At 50.0% G+C, this 25,084-nt stretch overlaps 4 protein-coding genes across 17 annotated transcripts in view; 2 read left to right on the top strand and 2 right to left on the bottom strand.

Moving 5' to 3' along the window:
* The first annotated feature begins 1,922 nt into the window (after positions 1–1,922).
* Positions 1,923–4,382, top strand: HPDL (4-hydroxyphenylpyruvate dioxygenase like). The gene has a single exon (XM_019630918.1). The coding sequence runs from the start codon at positions 2,520–2,522 to the stop codon at positions 3,627–3,629; it is 1,110 nt and encodes a 369-aa protein (XP_019486463.1). The 5' UTR covers positions 1,923–2,519; the 3' UTR covers positions 3,630–4,382.
* Positions 4,383–4,467: 85 nt separating this feature from the next.
* MUTYH (mutY DNA glycosylase) lies at positions 4,468–13,604 on the bottom strand. 8 transcript variants are annotated; one of them, XM_019630915.1, is made up of 16 exons: positions 13,522–13,604; positions 8,564–8,702; positions 7,852–8,042; positions 7,723–7,762; positions 7,529–7,602; positions 7,347–7,388; positions 7,193–7,264; positions 7,002–7,115; positions 6,822–6,919; positions 6,595–6,739; positions 6,451–6,514; positions 6,079–6,270; positions 5,838–5,974; positions 5,603–5,752; positions 5,377–5,418; positions 4,468–4,663 (listed from the first exon to the last, which is right to left on the bottom strand). In XM_019630915.1, exons 1-16 carry the CDS (start codon positions 13,555–13,557, stop codon positions 4,532–4,534), a joined length of 1,668 nt encoding a protein of 555 aa, XP_019486460.1. In that variant the 5' UTR covers positions 13,558–13,604; the 3' UTR covers positions 4,468–4,531. The 8 variants fall into 8 exon arrangements, with proteins under 8 accessions (XP_019486460.1, XP_019486456.1, XP_019486457.1 ...); XM_019630911.1 differs by having other exon boundaries at positions 7,852–8,003; XM_019630912.1 differs by having other exon boundaries at positions 7,852–8,000.
* On the top strand, positions 13,457–17,051 carry TOE1 (target of EGR1, exonuclease). 2 transcript variants are annotated; one of them, XM_019630916.1, is made up of 8 exons: positions 13,457–13,607; positions 14,344–14,486; positions 14,563–14,603; positions 14,772–14,868; positions 14,999–15,157; positions 15,423–15,682; positions 15,880–16,039; positions 16,121–17,051. In XM_019630916.1, the coding sequence occupies exons 1-8, from the start codon at positions 13,556–13,558 to the stop codon at positions 16,739–16,741; spliced, it is 1,533 nt and encodes a 510-aa protein (XP_019486461.1). In that variant the 5' UTR covers positions 13,457–13,555; the 3' UTR covers positions 16,742–17,051. The 2 variants fall into 2 exon arrangements, with proteins under 2 accessions (XP_019486461.1, XP_019486462.1); XM_019630917.1 differs by lacking the exon at positions 13,457–13,607 and adding an exon at positions 13,916–14,114.
* TESK2 (testis associated actin remodelling kinase 2) overlaps positions 16,950–25,084 on the bottom strand; it is a 154,479-nt gene continuing 146,344 nt past the window's right edge. For 5 of the 6 annotated variants that reach the window (XM_019630902.1, XM_019630903.1, XM_019630901.1 and 2 more), the window contains 5 exons: positions 21,424–21,509; positions 20,425–20,509; positions 19,788–20,174; positions 18,958–19,075; positions 16,951–18,637 (listed from right to left, as the gene is read on the bottom strand). In XM_019630902.1, the coding sequence (XP_019486447.1) occupies positions 17,916–18,637; positions 18,958–19,075; positions 19,788–20,174; positions 20,425–20,509; positions 21,424–21,509 (1,398 nt within the window). In that variant the 3' untranslated portion in view covers positions 16,951–17,915. Of the gene's footprint in view, positions 18,638–18,957; positions 19,076–19,787; positions 20,175–20,424; positions 20,510–21,423; positions 21,510–25,084 lie in introns of all 6 variants that reach the window. The other variant, XM_019630907.1, reaches the window with a different exon arrangement.

The following is a 25,084-nucleotide window of genomic DNA, read 5'->3' as shown; positions in this document are numbered from 1 at the left end:
TGAAGGACATGATGCCCTTGCATCCCAGCCAAGGTGGGTCAAGGGTCCTGTATCTGCTCCCTCTGTCCATACCTACAGCCCTTGAGTGGAAACCCCTTCAGCAGGAGCAAAGGCCTGGAGTTACTAGAGCTGCTCACTTGGGGACCCTGACCATGATAGCCTATTCTATCTTCAGGCCCTGATCGTGATGGCCTATTTTGCCCCAGCCCTCACAAAGCCCTATTCCCAGGGCCTCATCCCCCTGAATCCACCACCAAAGCCTGGTCCCTCCCCATGCCTTACAGGCCTAGGGAGGAGTAGCCCTACTGTGCCAGTTATTCTGGGTCCTACTACAGCCCTTCTCCTTGTGACATGCTCCCCACACCCGCTTTGTATGCCCTGATGCCACACAGCCAGGCCCAAGTTCACAGGCTAAAACCTGAACCTCTTACCAGGCTATAGCATATACTATCTCATTTAGTCACAACAACCCCATGAAGTACTATTATTATTCCCATTTTTACTGATGAGGAAACTAAGGCTTAGAGAGGTTAAATAAATGGACCCAAGTCATTCAGCTAGTGAGTGTTGAAGGTGGATTTCAAAACCCAGGTCTGTCTGGCTTTTGGAACCCATGTTCTCAAATTCACTGGTCTGCAGAGTAGCACCAACTGCCTTTTGCCTCTCACCACCACTGACCAGCTTCTGGTACTGCCCTCCAGGCTGCTGACCTGAACACAGAGCCAGATATGTTTTTTGTGTTTTTGTTTTTGTTTTTGTTTTTTGTTTTTTGTTTAACTGAGCCATCCTGCCACCTGTTGGCAGCTCAGCGGCTGCTCAGCTCAGGCCAGGACTCGAACCATTGTTACTCAGAGCTCAAACTCTTGAGCGAGCTCTTAACCAACTGAGCCACTCGGCCAGCCCTTGTTTTGTTTTGTTTTGTTTTGTTTTGTTTTGTTTTGTTTTGTTTTGTTTTTAAGCGCTGTCTTCTGATCACATCCTTCTACCTCTTGCCAATGAAACTCAACTGTAAGTCATCACATCAGACTGCCTGACAAATGAGTCTCTTTTGCAATGCCTGGAACCATGGCAACAACCCAAAATGCTTCCCAAACCTTATGCTCCATTGCTCTTCTAAGAATTTGGCTCATATTCCTCACTGACCTTTTGCTTACTGCTATTTGGCCTTCTTGGATTGCCCTTCCCAAGCCATTTAAGATCGCCAGATGAGGTCCCAGAAAACTCCTAATTTCCTCAATTCAGCGATCTCACACAATTCTGGGTCTCAAAGCCAGAAACACCCCCAATACTCAGTCATGAAGCTGCAAAGAACAAGGAGGGCTTGAGTTCTAGTCCTAATAGTGTTAGAAGGGGGAGAAAGGACACCAGTACAGCGGTTTCTTTCAGGTCCTGAGCCACCAGTTTTTTTTCCTCCAAATCTTGCCTGGAACAAGGGGGTAAAAGATGCTGAGAGAGCAGCAGGGCTGAAGAAACAGGTGCAGCTGAGAGATTGCCCAAGAGAAAGGAGACGTGTGTAGAAGCCAGACAGATGGCTTGTCTTCCTATAATAGCAATATCTCTGGACCATTTTGGGGAGGGAATGAAAATCTGTAACTGAAAACATTTTTAAGTTAAATGTTTTATGTTAAATATTTAAAATTTGTTTTTAAGTTTTAAAGAAACATTAAGACTTCAAAGCAAGGGGCGGCCTGTTAGCTCAGTTGGTTGGAGCGCAGTGCTCATAACACCAAAGTTGCTGGTTAAATACCTACATGGGCTGCTGAGTTGTGTCCTCCAAATCTAGATTGAAACTACTTGACTTGGAGTTGATGAGTCCTGGGAAAAAAGCCCTCCACCTGGAAAAACACACTGTTCTCCAATAAAAATTTTTTTTAATTATTAAAAAAAAAACAAAAAAACTTCAAAGCAAAATTCTCCAGAATTTTAAAGCTAAAACATAAAATTGCTAAGAAATTCTTTGCTTGTGGGAGAAAATCCTGGCTTCTCCCCCAACTGGGGCTGATTCCCTTTGCTTTTAGGTTGGGGGATGAAAGCCCAACACCTGGCTGGGGCCGATTGAAGCCAGCTATTGTGATCTCAGGAGGCCTGGTAAGGGAGGCTCAGATCCCAAGGGTATGACCCAGCCAGAGGCTCCGGGAAGAGCAGCCTGGCGTCCCTGAGGTAACCTCGGCGACAGCATGATGGGGGGGACGGGGGAACGCTATCATACGCGGAGTCACTGGCTCCGCCTCCTCTCTTCCGCTCCGCCCAGCACCGTCTCCTCGTGGTCTTCACCACTCGCAGCGCAGACCGGGTGGTCCCGAGGCATCTCCACGGTGGAGTGGCGCGGCAGTGAGACCCGCAAGTCCCCAAGGGGTCGGTCTGTGACTACTTCCCGGAAAAGAGTGAGGAACGCGTTCTGCGGGCAAAACTGGACTCCACCGGCTTCCGACGACCAGCTTGGGACGGAGAGCCCTGGAGTCCCGAACAAGTGAGCGGCCCCAAGGGAAGGACAGTCCAGGGTCACCAACCAGACCGCCATGGCTGCGCCCGTCCGCCGTCTATGCCACATTGCCTTCCACGTGTCCGCGGGGCAGCCCCTTGCCCAGGATCTGCAGCGCCTCTTCGGCTTCCAGCCCTTGGCGGCGCGGGAGGCAGACGGCTGGCGACAGCTGGCCCTGCGCAGCGGCGACGCGGTCTTTTTGGTGAACGAGGGCACTGGAACCCGGGAGCCGCTCTACGGCCTGGACCCGCGTCACACTGTGCCCAGCGCCACCAACCTGTGCTTCGAGGTGGCGGACGCGGGCGCAGCCGCCCAGGCGCTTGCGGTGCGGGGCAGCAGCGTGCTGGTGCCCCCTGTTAGCGTGCGGGATGCTCAGGGTGCTGTCACCTACACGGTGGTCAGCTCGCCGGCCGGAAACCTGAGCCTGACGCTGCTGGAGCGCGCCGACTACCGCGGATCCTTCCTGCCCGGTTTCTGGCCCCTGCCCTCTGCAACCGGCCGGGGCTGGATTAGCCACGTGGACCACCTCACCCTGGCCTGCGTGCCCGGCAGCTCCCCTACACTGATGCACTGGTTCAACGACTGTCTAGGCTTTCACCACCTGCCACTGAGCCCAGGTGAGGATCCGGATCTGGGCCTCGAGGTGGCAGCAGAGTCCGGGCAAGGGGGGCTGAGGCTCACTGCCCTGCAGACCCCTTCAGATAGTGCTGTCCCCACCCTCTTGCTGGCTGAGTCCTTACCAGGGACCGCCAGTGGACAGGACCAGGTGAAGCAGTTCCTGGCCCGCCACAGGGGGCCAGGCCTGCAGCACGTGGGGCTGTACACACCGGATATCTTGGAAGCCACTGAAGGGGTGGCAATGGCAGGAGGCCAGTTCCTGACTCCTCCTGAGGCCTACTACCACCAGCCAGGCAAGGAAAGTCAGATCCTAGCTGCAGGGCATGAACCTACCCTGCTGGCTGAACAGGGAATCCTGCTAGATGGCGATAAAGGCAAGTTTTTGCTTCAGGTCTTCACCAAGTCCCTCTTTGCAGAGGACACCTTCTTCCTAGAGCTGATTCAGAGGCAGGGAGCCACAGGCTTTGGCCAGGGCAACATCCGGGCCCTGTGGCAGTCTGTGGAGGAGCAACATGCCAGGGGCCAGTAAGCCTGAGGAGACCCAGAGCTGGGTGCAGCCACCTATCCTGGAGGTCTGGAGAATCCAGCACAGGTCCTGCTGGAACTGAGAAACACCTCGAGGCCCAGCGTGAAAGGCTTTGTTCCTAGGAGCAGGTGTGGCCTCCATTTTATCAGTACCTGCTAGAAGCTGAATCTTTCATTGGGGTCCAAAGAGGTGGGTTTGTGTTTTGGGTTTTTTTTTAAACAATGCAAGATTTCTTACATAGTCTATACCTAATCTATATGGAAGATATAAAGAATAAAGGAGTTACACCATTAGGAAGTAAAACATAACCAATACTTTTGAAGCCTCTTTTTTGTGTCCTTGATCCCATTTCTCTCCATCCCACCCCCAATTTTTATTATTAACCCCTTGCTTTATCTGTATTGTTTCACTACATATGTAATGTAACCCTAAATAAATGATTTCGTATTTGAGGTAGGAATTTAATGCAGAACAAATCATTCCCTGTGCTTCCCTTCTCCCTAGGGAGCAGCCTCTGGCAGGTGGGGAGGGAATAGATCAGGGTTGATCCCAACCACCTACTCAAGAGCCTTACCACTGCTCCAATCAGAGCTGAGCAGCGCCTGGAAATAAGGGTGTAGGGTGTCAACCACTGGCAGGGACTCCCTGCATCTGCCTCGTTCCTCTCTCCTAGGGGCTGAGGGAGATCACTCTGGACAGAACAGCCCCCTCCATCTGCCCAGGGTGGTCTGGTATTTCAGCCAGTGGAAGTTAGGACCAAGCAGGACTTTATACCACTTTCTGGGACCCTCAGAGGTGAGAAGGAAGGGGGCTAGGTAGAGGGTGGAAAAGTCTCCAAAACAACTACAAAAATAAGCACTTTATTAAACAACAGGATTCTCAAGGGGTGGGGGCTTCCAGAGGCATCACTGGGCTGTACCGTTGAGTCTAGATGCATCACTGCGGATATGGGGCCGAAAGAAACTATCCAGGATTTGCTGGCCTGGGCTGGGTTTTTTCCGGCTGGCTGGAATAGACACCTGGGATCTTTTGGAACTCTGCAGAAGCCGAATAAGGCACTCAGGGGGCAGCCAAGAATCCCCTCCCCCCACTCCACTGATCTAGCTCAGGCTGTAGCCTGAATGTTATAAGACTTTCAACTTATTTCCAGAATTTGCCTCTTTAATCAACTCTCTAAAAGGCCAGTCTTTCTCAAATGTAAATCTGACCCTCTCCACCTAAAATGCTTCAGTGGTTTGGTGTTCACAGCCCTGACTAGCTGGATAGGCCCTGCTGACTACTGCACCTAAACCAAAAGTGCTCACAGCTTTTCACACACTGCAAACTGCATTGTGCCCACCTTTATTCCCACTATTCTTGGACCTGGAAGAACATCCTTATTGCTGATTCCCTTCGCAAACCTGGAGAAAATGATTCATTTCTAGGACCCACATTACCATCCGCTTCTTCCAAGCAGCCTTTCCTAATCCTTGCCTCCCAGATAGAACTGAGAGCTCTCTACCCTCTAGCCCACAAAATCAAGTAAAAACATTTCACACATCTGTGACACTACTGTCTCCATCATTTGCTCGTCCCTTTTCCACCTAGACCCCAGACTAAGGTCTCCAGGTCAAGAACTATTCCTCTCACCCCAGTAAAACCTTGAGTGGACAATATTCACCCAAATCCCAAATGTATGCCACTTAACTCATTGAAGACCTGTGGATTCAGGCCTAGGGAGAGATGGTTGGGTGAGGGACAGGGAACTCACCTTGCAGGTCCCTGGCTGTTGGCCCTCGTACACGCGGAACACCTAGCCAAGAAGGGGGGGTGAGTGCAAGGCTGGCATCTTTCCCCAAAGAGCCAGAGCCCTGTATTCTACCCTCCACTTCATGGCCCCGCACCTTTGGGTTTGTTTTTATGTTTACATAGTAATAGGTTCATGCAGAACATGTAAGAAATACAAAGAAGTACAACAAAGACAACAAAGGTAATGCCTTTTTCATGGCGGTAGAGACAGCTGCAGTGTGAAACTCCTCCCGGGTCAGCCAGCGAGCGCCAGATGGTGTGGTCACTGGGGTCTGCCCTTCCAGGGCTAGACCGTATACTTGATATGTCAGCTTGATGTGAGAGAAGGTGTGGACCACCTGGAGGGAGGGCCAAAAGGCTGAAACAGGCCTGTGGATGTGGCCACAAAAGCCATCATCCCTGGCCCCTCCACTGCTCACTCACCTGCCCAAGGTGCTGGAGGCGGGTGGCTGGGAGGGGCCCAGCCCAACTCTGTAGTTCCTGAAGCAAGGCCTTGTGCTGACACTGCCCTGAGGGCTCCACTGTCACAGATGGGAATTCCCACAGTCCTGCCAGCAGACCTGAGATGGAGGGCAGCCAGGTATGGGTTGGGCCTTAGCTTCTGACTCCTCCATTTCTCCCCTTTTGCTCATGCCACTGCCCTCCACTCCCAGGATCCAGGTACCTGAGTTGGGCCTCTGAACCAGCAAAATTCGGGCACCCCCACGGGCCCTGGGCTGCTCCAGAACACAGATGGCAGAGCACTCCTCCCTGGGGGGCCTGCGGCTGGCCTTTCTGGGAAAGTTGGCCACTCCCAGGGTCTGGTCCCAGGGCTCTGTAGGAGGCGCGCACAACTGGCACTGTCCAGTGTTGGGAGCTGGGAACAGAGATCCCCAAGCCTCACTCAGGCCAAGTGGGCTTAGGTACCAAGTCCGGAGAGCAAGCCTTGGTCAGCTCTGCAGAATATTACTCAGGTTGTAGGATGAACTGGAATGAGGCTTCCACAGGCAGTTCCCTGACAATGCAGCAAAGGGCTGGGACTAAGGCTGGCACTCACCACATTCCTCCACATCAGGACTGCCTGGCAGGCTCTGTGATGCTAGGAGCTGCTCCCGCTCCACCTGAGAGGGACAGGGTAGGATGTCATGGGGCAGGGGTCATTCCTTAGGACTCCTGACTGCCTCTTCCCCAGATGGCTCACCCTCTGGCGTGCCCGGCACAGGCTCTGCACAGGGCACTGGCTGCAAAGTGGGCGCTGCGGGGTGCACACTGTGGCCCCTAGCTCCATGGCTGCTTGGTTAAAGTCCCCTGGCCGGGCTGGGTCTACCAGCTGCTGGGCTAGGCTCCTACAAGAAGGGAACATTGCTGTGATCCAAAGACAGTTTGGAGGCACCCTTCCCCAAATCCCTCATTATTCCAATATCCTACCAGAGCTGCTGGGAGACAAGGGTGCTGCTGGGATCAGCACCAATGGCTCGGACACGGCAAAGCACTCGTACTACATTCCCATCCACCACACCGGTTGCCTGGCATAGAGGAGTCCAGGAGTCAGCCTAGTCTGGGAGGAAAGTGGGCATGCACAAAATGGGGGTGGGCTTATGGGCTCACCTGGCCAAAGGCAATGGAAGCAATGGCTCCAGCTGTGTACCGTCCTACACCAGGCAGCAGCCGCTGCAAAGTCTCTGCTGTACGTGGCACATGGCCCCCTAGCTCCTCTACCACCTGATTGGGGTAGGAAAGCTCAAGGTTAGGAGACACCCGAGGCCTTGAGGCTCCCACCCTGCCTGCCACTGTCTTACCTTCCGGGCTCCCTCTTGCAGCCGCCGGCCTCGAGAGTAGTAGCCCAGGCCAGCCCAGAGCTGGTTCACCTCCTATGGGTGGGGTCAGAGGTCAGAGAGTTCAGCAGTCAGTCCTTTACTGTTCCCATTCCCTCTACCCTACGGTGGCTCTCACCTCCAGGGAAGCACTGGCCAGATCCTGCAGTGTTGGCCACTTCTACAGCCAGAAGGCAGGCAAAAAGAGATGAGGTCAAGGGTGAGGGAAGTGGAAGTAGCATTCTTTATCCCCACCCCAAAGGATAGGCTCTCATCTGGGGTCTGGCCCATGACCCCCCCCCTTTCTTTCCCTGAAGTCACCTGCATCCATCGGGTATAATAGTTGATCACCGTGGCAACCTGCGTCTGCTGCAGCATGACCTCTGAGACCCACACTGGGGGAGAGGGGTTGGTATGAGGGCACTGCTGCCCTGCCCTGCTCCTAACCCACAGCCTCTGACCCAGACCTGAGGGCATCCCGTCAAAGCAGCTCTGCTCTCAGGAAATGCACTCACCAGCATATGCCCGCCTGTTCAGGTCCATCTCACCCTCTGCCTGCCAATGCAATCCCAGATAAAGCATTAGTGTGGAGGGGGCTGGGCGCCAGCTTCCTACCCTGTTAACCTTATCCTTTGTCTACCTACCCGCCTTCTCCAGGGTAAGTCCCGCTTCTCTTGGTCGTACCAGCTCAGCAGGCTCTCCCGGAAGACTGTGACCTCAGCTGTGTCTCTGAACAGATGGTACGGGGAGACAGAGGCCTGCAATACCACCTCCTCCTGCCGCTTAGCCAGGCCTGCTGGGGCCTCAGGAAACTCAGGAATTGTCCCTGCACAGTCTGTGCACCAGGGACCTGGGGCACTGCAGCCTGGTTGCTGTCTGCTCCCACTTAGGGCTCCCCTTTCCCCCAAGCCCTTGCTTAAGCTTTGGACCTGGAGTAAGACCAGAATTTTCTAGCTGTGGATAGCCTTAGCTAAGTTTCTAGCCTTAATTTTCCCAGATGGTGCTGCTGACTCCTTTGTCTCTGGGTCATAATGAAAATTCAACAGTTTCAGCCAAGCATAACGTATACTTGTGCAGGGCTTTCCCATTTACAAAATATTTTCAGGCTGATACACTCATATGACCCCATAAAAGCCACACGAGGAAGGAAATGCATGTACTGCTCCATGTTACTTATAAGAAAGCTGCCATTCAAAGCAATTATCCCAAAGTCACACAGCAAAGTCATAATTAGATCCTTAATTAGTCTCTTAATTAGCATTAGCCTTGATATACACTGTGCTCCCTTCCTAGCCTGAACCTTTCATGGCCAATGAAACCAGCCCCAGAGTCCCTGACTAGGACAGAGCTCCTCACCATCAGGGACAGAGGGGTTGGCCTGGCTGCTGTTGAGGGCATGTTTCTCCCTTCCCGCCTGGCTGGATGCCTGCTTCCTGCAACGCCTTCCCACAGCTGCTCGCCTTCCCACAGCTGCTCGTGGCTTCTTCATGATGGCCTAGAACACAAAGGCCAGGCCAAAGTAGTCAGTCACAATGAGCTGAATCTTGCAGCCCTGCAGGAGGTGGAGCCACCTCCCTCCCTACACCATTCACATAGAGTCTAGCTTTTCTCAAGAACTCTCTAGATGCTCATGGGTTTGCTCTTGACTGGCTGTGACACTGAGGTATGACCAGTAGGGCTGAGCTTCTCCAAGTGGCCTCAGAGGGACCAGCATTAGCAAAGTCCTGGAAACATACACAAAATAAGAGGCCAGGGCTAGGCTGGGTCAAGGACCAGAGCCTCCTGTGTGGGAGTATCTGTGTATCCCTGATGTCTACTCTGATACATGTGTGGACAGGGGTTCTTTAGCTGTGTCTAGAAGCATGGGGGTAGATAGGAGATGTAGGACATTTATATTGAAATGGCCTTTAGCAGTCATCTAATCCAAAACTTCATTCTACAGAAAGAAGAAAACAAGGATCAGAGAGAGGAAAAGATTTGCCTGAGAGTAAATGCCAAGTCAGGGGGAGGAGAGATGAACTATTGGGTTGTCGAAAAAGTCATGACGTATTTTGTCTATGTTTTTCAAAGGTCATTTATTTATATAAAGAACAAAGATCAATCAATGATACATTGCCCATTTTGTTCAATAACCTTTTGCCATCTCTCAGTGAGCTTCATAATTCCTCGTTCATAGAAGGACCTGTCTTTATTTGCGAAAAACTGAACAAGGTGCTGATTTACAGCCTCATCTGAATTGAACGTTTATACCATGCAAGGAGTTTTGAAGAGAGCGAAACAAGCGGAAGTCTGATGGCGCAAGGTCAGGAGAGTATGGTGGGTGTGGCAACACATCCCATTCAAGCTCCAATAATATTTGACGGGTGATCACACTTGTGTGTGGTCTCGTGTTGTCGCGATGGAACACAACTCCTTTATAATTAACAAACTCTGGACATTTCTGGATGATAGATTCATTCAAACTGTCCAAATGCCGACAGTACACAATCAAAATGATTGTTTGGTTCCTTGGTAGGAGCTCAAAAAATACACCACCTTTAAAATCCCACCACACTGAGAGCATAACCTTCCTCTGATGAATGTCTGCTTTTAATGTTATTTGAGGCGAATCATCACATCAGGACCAAGACCGTTTGCACACCACATTGTTGTAAACAATCCACTTCTCATCAACAGTTATCAGTCACTTCGAAAAAGGATTGTTTTCTGTTGCATTATAGCCGATTCCAATACCACCCCACTGCATTAGCCTCTAACCCTATTAAGTTAAGAGGGTGTGTCTCGGTATGACTTGAGGCACGTAATCTCTGTGAGGGAGAGTCCTGGTATGACCGGAGGCCGGTAATGCTCTCTCTTTGGGGAGTGTCTCAGGTGACTGGGACCTATTGGAATGATAATAGTTATCTCCCCTGGGAGGACACAGTAACAAGTGTTCTGGGGCTATGTGGCCAGATGTGTGAAGGCATAGGATTTGCTGGAACACAATGGGATATGTTAATGGCAAGAGGCCCTAAGGCACACAAATCACACACGGTTGCTAATTGATTGACAGCAGTTTTACTTCTTTGAAATTTCTCAATAAAAGCCATGCGCTGACCCGATTCGGGGCTCAGTCTCAGTCTTCTCTGGCTGAGTCCCTTGGTCTCTGCTCAAATCTAACTTTTGTCTCCTTTACTTTATTCAATCTGCGTCGCTCCTCACGAGACCCATTTGCCCTTGCCACGCTGGACGTGACAGTTTTCCTCACGTTTAATGAGCATATTGCAGATGTTTATCTGCACCGTCAAATGAATTTCTTTGAGTTTGCGTGGAACCCAAATATCAAGCTTGCTTAAGTATCCCAGCTTCTTCAGGTGGTCGTGAACGCTTGAATGATGGATGTTCGATGTTTCTGCAATCTCTCGTGTCGTGTAACTTGGGTTTGACTCCATCAATGCCTTTATTTTGTCGTCATCAACCTCGGTGGGCCTCCCTGACCGAGGAAAGTCATTGAGATCAAAATCACCAACACGGATTTTCGTGAACCATCGTTGGCACTGATGTTCTTGTAGAGCATTGTCACTGTAAACTTTATGCAACTTTTCACAAGCTTGATGCACGTTCTTCCCTTTATGGAAGTAAAACAGTAAAATACGGCAAAAATGCACGGTTTGGTCTTCCATCTTCAACTCGTTGTAAAATCTTCAAAACGCAACCAAATCGCTCAATTTTTTTTAGAATGGAGCTAGAACTGTCAGCTGTCAAATGACATAGCAGTAACATAGATGCGAATGACTCTAGTACTTCCAAAAATGAACTAGTGCCATCTGTTGCAAACATGCGTCATGACTTTTCCAACAACCCAATAGTTTTATTCCTAGTCTTTTCCTCATCTAGAAAACCATAGCTGGCTGGCCATTAGCATCAGGTTGCTCTTCACTACTCCTTTCCTGTACTTCTGGCTGCCTTTTCTCTAACAGCTAAATGTAGCTAACAGTGAGTGAGTGCTTACTACATGGTAGACCCGGTGCTAGGTGCTTTACCAGATTTCTCACTCCATCTCCTGATGACTTCATTAGGTATATTCTAGTATTACCACCATTTTAGTTATGAGGAAGCTGAGGCTTGTAGAGATTAAGCATCCTGTCCGTTCAAACCCAGATCTGCCTCCAGGGCCTTTACTCTTGCACTCTGCTATACTGCAGTCCCTGCTAAGCCTCTGGGTCAAACTCTCTCCTCAAACTTTTGACTTTATAAATTCATTTTCATCAAAAGAGCTTGCTTCCTCCTTCAGAGAAAAAAAATGAATGTACAAACTTACTTCCACCTGTACTCTCTTTCTTCTCTCCTCCATTATATGAATGGAGTGGTCCCTTCTCCTAAATTGTCCAAGCTCGGATCCTGCTCCTTCAATCCCACCCCCCAGAAGACCCACTCTTCTCCCCTTCATAGCCAAACTTCCTTCACCAAACTCACTCATGTCCATAATTCATTCTACAATCAATTCTCCAGAGTAAAACCATCTTTTAAGACACGATCATGTTATTTTCTTACTTCAATAACTTCCCATTATTTCACTGAATATTTATGGAAAGCCTACAAGTGTCAAGCAGTTTTAGGTACCTGGAATACTTCACTAATTAAAACATCAAAGCAAAGTTTTCTTGCCCTCGTGGAGCTTATATTCTAATGGGAGCAGACAATAAATAATACACATAAGTAAATTATATAGGATAATAGACAATAAATATTAGCAATAAAGGGGATTAAAGCAGATGAAGGGGATAATAAATGGGGAGGGTGTGGAATGTTGCAATTTTAAAGAATGTAGTCAAGATGGGCCTTAAAATGATGTTTGATCAATTACTTAAAGGAGCTAGTGCAAAGGCCCTAAGGATGGAGCCTGGTGTGTTTATAGAATAAGGAAGCCAGTGTAGTCAGAATGAAATGAGGAGGGTAAGTAGTAGGAAATAAGGTCAGAAAGGTAAAGAAGGTGGGGGACACAGATCACAAAGTTCCTTGTAGGCTATTGGAGGACTTTAGCTGTCACATTCATTGCTCTTAGAATAGATGCCAATCTTCTTAATAAAGCCTTGTAGGCTCCAGGGTCCCATTTGCTTCATCCCCTCCATCCCTATGCTCTGCCATGTTTGCCTAAAATAGATGCTTCAATCCCCCAAGTGTCTGTCCACCTTGAAGCCTCACCCAATTCACTTCCCCTACTTGAACAGCTTTTCTCCTATGCTTTAGCTAACATCTAATTCTTCACAGAGACTTAAATGTCCAAATCAGGTCCTTCCAGTCTTAACCCTCTTCTGTACTTCTTCATTGTAGCTCTTATACCAATTGCAATTTCACATTTATTTGAGATTCTTTGATCAGTGTCCACTTCCCCTTGGCTGTAAAACTTCATGAGAGCAAGGACTGGGTCTCTTTTGTTGACTGTTGTGTCCTCTGAGCTGAGTACAGTGCCAGGTAAATTGTATACAATAAATATTTGTTAAATTAATGAATGGGATGAGGGATAGTGAAAGGTTGAAGATGAACTAGAAAGTGAATAACCAAGGAGAAAAGGTTGAGAATCCTCGGTGGGACAAGAGGATGGGAACCAGGGGCTCTTGGGAAAGGACTGGTATCTAGTAGGGACAACTCCCTCACGATAGCAGGAGTCATGTCCAATCACCCTCCAGGTCAGCCACACCTCCTACTTGCTTACAATTTGTCCCTTCGACGTTGTGCCTACTGCCGGAGCCTTAATTCAAGTCCTTATTATCACCAGCCTGGATTATTTCAAAAGCTTCTTTGCTAGAGGGTCGCTCTAACCCTTCTGCATCTCATCCCAGGTCCCCCTCCCCGCCTCTTTCACTTCCTGGAACGCAGGGAGCTCCATCTTCCCAGGGAATTTGCCCATTTCCAGAACGTCCTTCCTTCTCCCGCATTCCCCTGTCTTTGCCTAACTCGCATGCGTGCTTTAAGCTTAGTTCCGGCAGGGCCCCCTCCTCTAGGGACCCTCACCCCCACCCCGGAGCCGCGTCAATGAGGGCAGCGTAAAGCCGTGACCCACGTTCCCGGCGGGTCGTACGCGAAGAAATAATTACCTCCCACGCTGCGTCCCGCGCCAAACGCTTTCTAGGGGGCGTGGTTCCGGCCACTCCGGGCGGCGAATTGGACCGCAATAGCCAATCGGCTCCAACTCGCTCGGAACCCACGACTCCGCGGCAGACCCGGGAGGTCTGAACGGAAGTCCGACCCGTTAGCGACTCGGGAGGCGAGGCCCGGCCCCCATCCCCGACTACAGGAGTCGCGCCCGGAGACGAAGCGGAAGCTCTGCGTACCCACAGACTACTCAGGCGAGGGACGCGTGGTGTCATGGCCGCCGACAGTGACGATGGCGCAGTCTCAGCTCCAGCAGTCTCTGATGGTGAGTGACTTTTTAGGGGCCGCCTTAAAAGCTTGTGCGCTACGGGGGAGAAGAAGGCCTCGGGCCTTCTAGAAACCGACTTCAAGTTTCAGAGGACGAGCTGCTTCCTTCTGAGCCAGCCACGAGGAGACTACAAGTCCCGGTGTGCCCCGCGGCTCGGGCTGCAAAAGCCTGGAGTGTTGGTAGCATAGTCAGGGTAGGTGGGGGCATGTTGGGAGATGTAGTCTGGAGCTCATGGCTCTAAGTGGGGGCAGGTTGGGAGTTGTGGTCCAAAGGAAGTGACACACACTGGGAGCTCTGGTGTGAGGTATTATCATACTCTGGGGCCCACATGCTACTGCTGCTTGTAGTTGCTAGGGCACCATGGAAACAGTAGTATGGAGCCTGATGGGATATTAAAGGAACTGAACTTTTCAACCCGTGCCAGATAGTACCTGCAGGACGTGGGAAAAAGAACCTCACAGATATCTAGTTCACCCTTCTTCTTCTACAGATCGTGATGCTGAGGTAGAAATGATTTTCCCAAAGTCTCACTGAAAGACCCAGGTTTTCTCTCCCTAGTTCTGGGCACTGTTCACTCCAAGCAAGGCCTGTGTGTAGAGCATGGTTAATACATAGGCTTGAGGGGAAAGCTGCCATTTCTTGCCTTCATGGAAAATGACCCCCATCCCTAAGCCATGGTATCTGTTCCCCCGGCCCCTGCCTGATCATTACTGTCTATCCTCCTTACCCCCAGGTTGTGTCAGCAAAAGCACAAAATCTGGGGAGGAGCTAGTGGTCCTGGTTCCCGTGGTGGATGTGCAGAGTGACAACTTCAAGGAGATGTGGCCATCCCTTTTGCTGGCCATAAAGACAGCTAGCTTTGTGGCTGTGGACACGGTGAGGTTTGGGAAACAGGGAGGACAGGTGGTTGTGGTTGCTGGGGACCTAACTCAGCTCTCCCTTTCACCCATAGGAACTGAGTGGGCTTGGGGACAGGAAGAGTTTGCTGAATCAGTAAGTATCAGCCGAGATCTCTTTAGTTCCAGCCTTGGGGGGCAGGAGGGGAGGCGACTGGGGGGGGGGCAAGACCTTAACCATGGAGCGGAGGTCACAGTCCTGGGTGGTTTGGGTCCTTCATGAGACTTACCGCCAGCCACAGTCACCCCCAACCCCAACCCCAAGGTGCATCGAGGAACGTTACAAGGCCGTGTGTCATGCTGCCAGGACCCGGTCTATCCTCTCCCTGGGCCTCGCCTGCTTCAAGCAGCAGCCAGACAAGGTATGGGCTGATCTCACCCCCAGCCCAGGTCTGTGGCTGGGCAGTGAGCAGGGTTGAGAGCAGGGGAACATCAGGTATTATGTTTTTATTCTCAGAAGTCTTAATGTAACAGACCCTCTTTCTCTCCCAGGGTGAACACTCATACCTGGCCCAGGTGTTCAATCTGACCCTGCTGTGCATGGAAGAGTATGTCATAGAACCAAAGTCTGTGCAGTTCCTGGTACAACATGGCTTCAACTTCAACCGGCAGTATGCCCAGGGTATCCCATACCACAAGGGCAATGACAAGGTAGATCTCCAGCCTTGAGACTGCCCCTCTGTGACTTAAATTTCTCCCCACCCTGGGCTGGGTGCATGGGGAGGAGCTGCTTCTTAGGGAGTATAGGGAATCACTAGAGACAGGGCTGGGGAAACAAGACTGATACATGGGTGAATAGCATTGGGTCGGGCAGGAAGGGAAAGCTTTCCAGGTGGGGGAGCTTGGGTTAAATATCCTGTAAAGAAGCTCCCTAGGGCACTCCGTCCTTCCCAATAACCCCTTGCTTTCCACCCAGGGTGATGAGAGCCAGAGCCAGTCAGTGAGGACACTGTTCTTGGAGCTAATCCGGGCCCGCCGGCCTCTGATACTGCACAATGGTCTCATAGACTTGGTGTTCCTGTACCAGAATTTCTATGCACACCTGCCTGAGAACTTGGGAACCTTCACTGCTGACCTATATGAAATGTTCCCAGCCGGCATTTATGACACCAAATATGCTGCTGAGTTTCATGCCCGTTTTGTGGCCTCCTACCTAGAATATGCCTTCCGGAAATGGTGAGAGACTGGTTAAGGGAAAGGGGTGGGGCCTGGTATAAACTTATTTCATTCACTTAAGATATTTATTGAGCACCTACTGTGTGCCAGGCACTGTTTTAGGTGCTGAGGATTCAGCAGTGAACAAATAAGACAAAAACCCCTATTCTAATGGCGCTTATATATTACTGGATCAATATCCTCTTGCACTATTGCAGTGAGCGGGAAAATGGGAAGCAGCGGGCAGCTGGCAGCCCACACCTTATTCTGGAGTTCTGCAGTTATCCTTCTAGCATGAGGGCCCATATTGACTACCGCTGCTGTATGCCCCCTGCATCCCACCGTCCTCATTCCACCAGCGTCTGTGACAACTTCTCGGTGAGAGCACTCGCCCATTTCCTGGGGGAAGGGAGGTTCTGATGTCTGGAACCCCTCTCTAAGCCTATTTCCTACCTCTAGGCCTATGGCTGGTGCCCCCTGGGAACACAGTGTCCTCGGTCCCACGATATTGACCTTATCATTGACACTGATGAGACTGCCATGGAGGACAAGCGGCGACGACGACGGCGTAGGGAAAAACGGCGGAGGGCTTTGTTGGGCCTGCCTGGAAAACAGACCTCTGGGAAAGCTGAGGACGGTCCTCCCATGAAGCAGGTCTGTGGGGATGGCCTCAAGGCTGAGGAAATTGAGCAGGAGGTGGCTGAGGATGAGACTAGCAACCAGCCTGGCTCTGAGCAAGATCACAAAAATGACTTGGAGATGGGACTTAAAGCAACAAGGCCTGAAACAACTGACATGGCTACCTTAGAAGTGCCAGGGAGTCAAGCTAGTCCTAACCCAGTGGCTGGGGATGGTTTGCATCGGGCTGGTTTCGATGCCTTTATGACAGGTTACGTGATGGCTTATGTGGGAGTGAACCAAGGACCCCAACCCTGTAGCTCGGGACCCTGGCTACCTGAATGCCACAACAAGGTATACCTGAGTGGCAAAGCTGTACCCCTCACAGTGGCCAAGAGCCAGTTCTCCCGTTCATCCAAAGCCCACAACCAGAAGATGAAGCTGGCTTGGGGCAGCAGCTGACCAAACTTCCACCTAGCACACACAGCCCAGGAAGAGAAACCCAGGGTGGAACTGAAAGGTCTGGGTCCCTCTAGCCTGTAAATGTCCTATTCTCAGCTACTACAGAGTTGGGGAGTTGGAGCTTCCAACAGATACTGCTGCATTGTTCCTGGACCTTCTTTACCCCCAGAGACTGAGGAATATGGGTGCAAGTAAGAAAGCTGACCAGCACCTGTAACACCGACTTTATTTATTTTTAAATCTGAAAGTGTCTTGGGAAAGTTTTACAAAAAAAAAAAAATCAGCGGAAACAAGTTATGAAAATATCTGACCAGCTTCATCTTTGGTTATTTCTTATTGCAGCTCTGTAAGGACAGACTGTTCCGGTAGCTCCAGCCATAGCAGGGAGGGAAGAAAGTCAGTCCATGTATAAAACCATTTAACCAAATGGGTGTATCACATGTTGACAAACACATAAAGCAGGCCCTACGGCCTACAAAACCAGCCCCACTCCCAACCACAAGGTTGAAAGTCTTATAGGGCAGAACATTAAGACTCCTTCATAAATATGAAAATAGATTAATCAACTGGAAAAGATCCTTGAATAGGTTAGCTAAGAGCCATGACCACCACGCTGCCTTACCTTCCCATTGCATAGAAATGTAGTGACATGGTCTGACCGTGCAGTAAGTGCAAACAGCAATTATTCAAGTGTCTTAGACATAACTGGCAAGAAGCACCCCAGTCTTCAGGTCTGAGAAATACTCATGTCCTTTACAGCCTTCTGGTCAGTTCCAGGTTCTATCCAGTAGCTTATATGCCCCAGTAAAGGGCAAGAGACAGACCTGGAGTGGGAGAAGAACCTGGGGTAATAGCTGCCTGCCAGCTCAAACTAGAACTAGGAGTCCTCTGGTCCTGTCTGTGGAAGTGCATTGGGGGGGTCATGTGGGAGCCAGAGCTCCTTGCTGGATTTCTGAGGCTTTTTATCAACCGTTGGCCCTAACTAGGAAGGCCTCTCACTGCTGCCTCCCTTCATACACAGCCAGTGGGCTATGAGAGCCCCAAAATTGAGCCTGACTTGGCTAGCATGCCTGCTCTGTGGACCCCAGGGAAGAGTGAAGGCTATGCACCAAGGGGAGGCCCTGTGGCTTCAGCTGAAGGTCCATCCCCGAGGTGAGGCAGGGATTAACCCCTCTCACCCATCCTGCTCTCCCTGGGTTTTCAGGCCTGTGCCTGAGACAGAGAAGAGGACTGGAGCCAAGCCTCTTGGCTTTTCTTCTTCTACTTCCATCTCCTCAGAGGTACCTGCAAGGCATGGACTGGCCCCCTGAGGCCTGGGCCCAAAACCATTTTCTTCCTGGGGACTGGAGCAGTCCATGGCCTCATGAGCTGGAGCAGCTGGAAGGGCGGATGCTCGGAATGGTGGGATCTCTTTTACTCTGTACTTGAGACTACTTAGGAGTGGTGGGGGCCCATCAGATAGTGATTCTTCTCGGCCCACAAATGGACAGGCCTCTTGATGGAAGAACTCTGGTGAACCCGGCAAAGAACGCCACCGGCGGGCAGGTGGGGCCAAGGGTTCCTGCCAGTCAGCCACAGGCAAAGTTCTAGGCCCTGGTGCATCCAGGTCAAATACCAGGGAGATGACAGACTTGCTGGGGAGGTCAAAGAACTTGATCTTGCCACCCTTGAGGTCCTGGCGAGCACTGAAAGGATTGATTTTGGGGGTGCGGGCAGCACCACCTCGTGGCCGGTAGTAGGGGTCCAGGACATTTACTGTACGTGAGGGCTTACGGGAGAAGATGTCTGACTGGCTTCGAGACAGCCAGATAATACGTCTTGGGCGTGGGGACTTGGGAGGGATCTTATCATCTAGTGAGCTCAGTCGCTTCACCCCAGGTCCTTTCTCCAAGACTCCTGAAGAATAGTGCAATAAGTCAGGGTTACTTTTGCTAGTCATAACAAATAGAAGCAGCACTTTGTACCACAAAGTGATTTCACTTGGGAAAGCAAAACAGGTACTGTTGTCCTCATTTCACCAATGAGAAAACAGACTCAACAAAGGGAGGCAATATATCAAGTCACAACTCTTTTTGAGTCCAATATTTTCCCCATCCCCTGCCCCTCCACCTTTCTTCTGGCCATGGGATCCTTCGATCACAGCCCTAGAGGGTAAGAGCCCGCATCCTAATTTCTTCCCTTGGGATCAGATTAGATACTCTGGTCTAATCTCTTACCCTTGAATGTGGGCTGCAGCTTCCTGTCTGTCTCAAGCTCTTCCTCCTGTAGGCGGCTCAGAATTTCCTCCAGGGTCTTCCCAATCTCCACAAAGGATGGGCGCAGTTTGGGGTCCATCTGTAGTCATCAACACCAGCCATTAGACTGCCCCCCTAACTTCTACCCCAAGGATGGAATTTGAGTGTTTCTGGCATCTTTCAAGACTCAGATGTGCAGCTAAGAGATCTTTTCTGAACACTGCAGACCATGAGGGTGATTCCCAGATCTAAAGTCAGGGAAAGTGCTATTGTCTAATACCCTCCCCTAACTCAGCACCCTTTCTGTGTGTCTTAAACCCTTGTTTGGCACAGAGTTCTCCAAAAGGGTATGCTCACATTGGTTTGTTCTTTCTTGAGTTCTGCTGCTAATGTGTTTTTGGGAGCTACCTAGACAAGGCCCCGCTACACCTTGGTCATAACAGGTAGGTCCAGCCCCATAGCTATATAAAATGAAGGCTAAGAGCCTTTCCCATGGGCTTTTTGGACCAGCTGGACCCACAGTCCAACTGAAACCAGTCCAAAACTTCATCAACATCCAAGGCAAGGGGTGGTGGGTCCACCCTGCAGGCTGAGCATTGGATATTACAAAGCAATTTTCCTTTCTTTGGTCCAGGGCTCTGGGGTCTGTCAGGCCCTCCAGTCTGGTAGAGGAGAGGAAGTGAGCATTGTTATTCATCAGTGAAAATAAAGCCCCTCATGAGGCTAATTAGAGCCTCTCCCTACAGTGTTAACCAGGTGAAAAGGGTTCAGCCGAACACCTGACCAAAGCCAGGGGGAGGAAAGATACTCACATTACAGCAATTGAAGGTGAGCTGCAAAAAGTCTGGAGGACAGTCTCCCACCATGTGTTGGAAAGCGTCATAGTCCAGCCCGAAATTCTGTGGATGGTTATGATGGAGAGGAGACAGGAAACATGGGTAGAGGTCATGAATCCCTCCATCCCTCCTGGCATGCTCAGAAAGAGGCTGGGAACTGCCCCTGAGAAGTAGCCACACTGACTTAAGTTCCAGCAACTCCACCCCAAGAACGAAATAGTTCCACAGCCTCAAAAGCAGCCCCATCCCAGTGGCACTGACCTCATGCCTGCAGCTCACCTCTGTGCGGGGAAGATAGTCCGGATCAGCCTGGATGCGCGCGATAATCTCACAGAGGATGATACCATAAGAGAACACGTCCGCCTGGTAGATAGTCAGACCCCAGTTTCCCTCAATGGAGTGAGAGGTGTGCTTTCTGCCCCTCATGTCCACCAGCCCAAGCCTGGGCCCTATTGCCCATACTGCATTCAGTTCATTCACTGGGTAGCTGCCAGCTACCAGCCCTGCACTTGGCAGGAAGGATGTAGAATCTCCCTGAATAAAGGGTGATCCTGACACTTTCTGCTAAGAGTGGATTCTAAGGAGAACCAGGCCTTGGGGTCCCCAGACTCACCTTCTCATTGTAGGGCTCATCTCGGAGAACCTCGGGTGCCATCCAGAAGGGTGAGCCCACCACAGCCAGCTTCTCACTCCCCATGCTGTGGAGTGAGAGACAGAAAATGAGCTTGCCACTTGCTTGTGCAATGGGCTATCTGAATATTGGGAATTCTCCCCCAGGGATGGGCACAGACTAGGAATGACCAAATTTAGGGAGCTAAGGTTGAGCTGTGACCAAGTCCTGGCCTCTGGGGAGGAAGCTGGAGTTTTCCTTTTGCCTCAGTCCCTTCTGTAACCCGTGTTGCCACGCAGCTGTCCAGCAGTCTGCCCTCCCCCTCCCCCCCCATGCTTAACCCTAAACTGACCCTTTTGAGGACACTGCTCATACACCTTGTGTCTCCCGTCTGGCCCCAAAGGATGGCTGGTAGATGGGTAAGATTCCTCGAGGAAGGAAGAACCTAAGCCAGGCACAGTCGCATGGGGGCCATCAGGAGAAATCTTGGGGCTGATGGAGGTGGGCATGGGCCCTCACCCGCCCCCAAAGAGACTGGAGGTTTTCTACTTCTGTAGCTACATTCCTTCCCTCAGCCTGCTTGGGAAGTGCCCTGATGATCTGTCCTCAGCATAATAATCTTATCTTCCTGGGGTCGTTTGTGTATAGGGTGTGTGAAGGCAGAGCATCTGTCTTATTGCTGTAGGCGCTGTAGGCAGACTCCGGACTCGACTTGGTAATAGCAGCTTGCAGGCATGGGTAATCTGGCTTGAGCAAGTTCTCAGGAATGAGACACTCAGACTGTGGTGAGAACAATGCTACTTCCGGGTATGTGGAGAAATAAAAGCGGTGTGTGGGCCCGATTCGGGGCTCTTGGTCCTCTGAGGCTGGAGACCCTTGGCCCCACGCTCATTTAACTCTTGGCTGTTGTTTCTTTTCTTAACCCTTCGCCGCCCTCTTTCATTCTCCCACTGCCCATGTCGTGCGGGATGCGACACCCCAGCACCCGTTAGGGCTACCTACCTTACATCAGGGATCTTCTCAGCCAGGCCAAAGTCAGCTACCACAGCAGAGTAATAACCATTCTCATCCCTCTTTATCAGGCAGTTCTAGGGTTCCCAAAGAAGAAGACTGTGGCTCAGAAGTAGGGACCAGCCAACCGTTAAAATACCACCATCCCTCCCTGCCACACGGTACCTTGCTCCTTGATGAAACCATACTCGTAGGCTGACCCCAGTGGTCAGACTTGGGGGCTCTGACAGCCACGTGAGATGAGTTAGGCCTGGATCTTGGGTGCCTGCCCTAGGATTATCACTCCAAACACAAATATTGATCTTTGCTTTCTATGTGCTAGGCATGATTCTAAGTGCCAGATACCTCAATGAACAGAAACCCTTGTGCTCTTGAAGCTAACAATCTAGTGGACGAAGACAGCCTATCAGGCCCCTGGCCTCCCTTTCTCTTTTCCTCAGAATGCAGAAACCAGAGGCAGGCCTGACCTTTTGCCAAGTAATGTAAGCATAGGACAAGCACCCAAGCCTACACTAACTTTGACTGCCAACAGGATCATAACCAACCTCCTCTCTGGTATAAAAAGTGTATGATTTGGTTCTAACCAACCGGCCTACCTCCCTATTCGCTCCCCTCTACCCCTGGTACCTGTCTGTACAATCTTCATCCAAACTTGTCACAGACATGCTTGACTTGTGAAGCCTTTGCTTATACTGTTCCCTTCCATTTGGAATGCTCTTCCAATTCTCATTTCACCTCAGAAAATTTCATGTGTTTTAAGGCAAGCTGCCTTCCCAGCCCTGTGCTCTCCAGCTCTCACTTTTATTTCTCTCATCTCCTTTAACTCCTCCTCTGTGTCACTTCCTCTTACAGTCTAGCAGGCTATCAGCTCCTCGGGAGCAAGTTCTGGTTCCTCACAGTATTCAGTTCATGAGAGGCTCAGGCATGCTCACTGAACAAATGCTACTGTCTTCAGAGAAGAAAGGATGAACCTAAACAACTTGTAAATAAACACAAAGCAGCAAAAACCTCTCTCCAAATAGCTGCATTCAAAATAGCCCTCAACCACTGGCTCAGGAGGAACCTTACTCTACCCCTCCCTCTTCCTCTAGAGGCAGCAGAGCGATCCTTGGCTCACAGGGACATTTCTGGGGCCAGCAAGGCCCTATCTGACCCAAACCAGCCCTCTCTCCCCGTCACCAGCCTTGGCATCCAGTTGCCAAGGCATTGCCAAGTCTTCTGCTTACTCCACATTAGGTACAAAATCAGTCCCTTACTCTGGCCTTGACATGATCAACACTATTCTCTCTTCCTGACCTGGAAGGAGCCTGTAATTTCATCACATCCTCTCCTACCTTGGATCCCAGGTAGACATGCACTATCTCAGGCTTTCAAGCAGGACCGTCCTTGTGCTTGTCCTGGCATTAGTTCTCTAGTCCTGCTGGCTCAGCATCCCCCAGCTCCTTGACTCGGGATGTCTTTGAGACTATGGACCCTAGGCCAGCTTGACTATTAGACAGCTGAAGCCCGGGCTATAGGGCACTATGAGGCAGTGGCAGCTCAGATCTGTCACGTATTTTTCTCCCCTCCTCCTCCTCTTTCACTAACAACTTAGGCTCCTGTCTCCAAGGCTCAGTCTAAAGTCCTATTTACTATGTGCTTTATAGCCCTCAGAAACAACCTTGTTAAATTCAGCTTGTAAATTCAGCAAGTAAGGAACAGATCATGGCCACAGTGCACTTCCTTGTCAAAGCTGTCCAGTTTGCCCCATCTTCACTGTTCACTCAATGCAAACCAGCCATTCAGGAGTCAGCGCCTTCCGAGTAGCTTCTCTGAGTGGCTGAGAAATGGCTAAGGCATGGATGGATCAGGGCTCCACAACATGGGACAAAGTTGCATGCCTCTGGTCTGAAGTGTGACCACTTCCCCTCTTAAAGCTTCTCCACAGCCAATAGCTGGATATTGGAGCCAAAGACAAAGATGGGATACTGAAAGCCAAAAGAGCCAAACTTTAGGCATCTGTATCTGAGGTGATAAGGAAAATGGAGAGGAGCCCTGACCAGGATTAGCCCCCATGGGGTTTTCCAACAAACTCCTGAGCCTGCCCTTAACAGGGCCTCAGCTAGTGAGGTTTGTCTGGCAGCACTTGCTGTTTTTACTTATCTCCCACTCACTCCTCACTGGCTTCTGCTGGAAGAAGTCTCACAGAGGATCCCAATGAGTTCTGTGGTATTAATCTCAATAGACAAAATTAGTTCTTATATTACTTGATCTTTCTGCTGTTAACTGCTGATTACTTCTATCAAATGTTTTTACGTATCACTCAGGAATCATACTAGTACTGGACGTGCAGAGAATAAGTAGTCATGGTCCTGGAGCTAACAGACTAGCTGTTAGAGGCCATTCCTGTTCCTTTTTTATTCTTCTCTCCTGATTAATATTACACTAAAGTTCTGGATTTCCTTTCCTACCTTTGGCTACTTTGGAGTCTTCCAGTGCAGGCTCTTTTTCCCATTCCATGAGAAGGATGCTCTCAGGGTTCTATCTCGGGCCTACAGCTCTTGTGCTCTTTTGTGGAGGCTAGTCCGCATTTCTTTTCTAATTACCCTCTCTGTGCTGATGACTCCCAAGTGTGTATCCTCAGCCCTGACCTTTATCCTCACGCTGCAGATTTGCACACCCTGTCTATTTCTGGACATCTCCTCCTGGATTACTCATATTCTCTATACATGCAAATCTGAACTCATTCCCCCAAAAGCTAAAACTCGAGCTGTATTTTTATGTCATCTGATACTGTCAACTTCTACGCAGTTTGTTAAGCTGGAAACCTGGGGTTCATCCTAGATTTTTTACTCTTACTCCAACTAATTGTAGCTTCTAAATGTTTTTCAAATCAGTCCCTCCCTCTTCATCCCCACTACTATTGCCCTAGTTTAGGTCCTCATCATTCCTCCATTGAATACTGCAATATTCTTCTAACTGGTCTCTCTGGCTTGGCACAGGCTAATGCATCTTCTCATTCCTGCCAGCATGATCTTCTTAAAATGCAAATCTAATTGTGTTACTCCACTATTTTAAAAGCCACATGACATATTGTATGATTCCATTTATATCAAATGTCCAGAATAAGCAAATCCATAGAAACTGAGACTAGATTAGTGGTTGCCAAGGACTGATGGGAGAGGAAAATAGGATATGGGGTTTTCATTTTGGAGTGATGAAAATTAAATAGTGATGGTTGAATATACGAAAAACCACTGAAATGAATACTTTGAAAGGGTGAATTTTATATGAAACTATATTTCAAAAAAAGCTATTACTTTATAAAAGTCAATAGAGCCGGCCAAGTGGCTCAGCTGGTTAAGAGCACAAGCTCTGAGAAACAGGGTCGCCAGTTTGATTCCTACATGGGCCAGTGGACTTGGAGCTGAGCTAGCTGCGCTCTCCACAACTAAGGCTGAAGGACAACAACTTAGCTGTCCCCCTTCCCCAATTCCTCAACTGTTCCCCTTGTCTAATTCCCCAATAAAATCTTTAAAAAAAAAGTCAACAATAGTTCTTCATTTCCTATCTACAAGATAAAATCCTAGTTAGATAGTATAATATGATCAGATTCCTCTCTTTTCAACTCTTATCACCTACCACTCTAAGCTCACAGTCTGCACATCATACT

The sequence above is a fragment of the Hipposideros armiger genome, unplaced genomic scaffold (genome assembly GCF_001890085.2).
Source record: "Hipposideros armiger isolate ML-2016 unplaced genomic scaffold, ASM189008v1 scaffold_965, whole genome shotgun sequence".
Classification (NCBI taxonomy): domain Eukaryota; kingdom Metazoa; phylum Chordata; class Mammalia; order Chiroptera; family Hipposideridae; genus Hipposideros; species Hipposideros armiger.
This window is presented reverse-complemented; position numbering and strand designations above follow the sequence as displayed.

Bases quoted from the DNA above. Each gene is read 5' to 3' on its own strand.
- HPDL (XM_019630918.1), top strand. From the start codon at position 2,520: ATGGCTGCGCCCGTCCGCCGTCTATGCCACATTGCCTTCCACGTGTCC.
- TOE1 (XM_019630916.1), top strand. From the start codon at position 13,556: ATGGCCGCCGACAGTGACGATGGCGCAGTCTCAGCTCCAGCAGTCTCT. The intron at 14,604-14,771 runs GTAAGTATCAGC...CCCAACCCCAAG, and splicing joins AGGAAGAGTTTGCTGAATCA to GTGCATCGAGGAACGTTACA. The intron at 15,158-15,422 runs GTAGATCTCCAG...CTTTCCACCCAG, and splicing joins ACCACAAGGGCAATGACAAG to GGTGATGAGAGCCAGAGCCA.
- MUTYH (XM_019630908.1), bottom strand. From the start codon at position 13,557: ATGACACCACGCGTCCCTCGCCTGAGTAGTCTGTGGGTACGCAGAGCT. The intron at 6,740-6,821 runs GTAGGATATTGG...CCCTTCTTGTAG, and splicing joins CTTGTCTCCCAGCAGCTCTG to GAGCCTAGCCCAGCAGCTGG. The intron at 5,975-6,078 runs GTACCTGGATCC...CCTCCATCTCAG, and splicing joins GGTTCAGAGGCCCAACTCAG to GTCTGCTGGCAGGACTGTGG.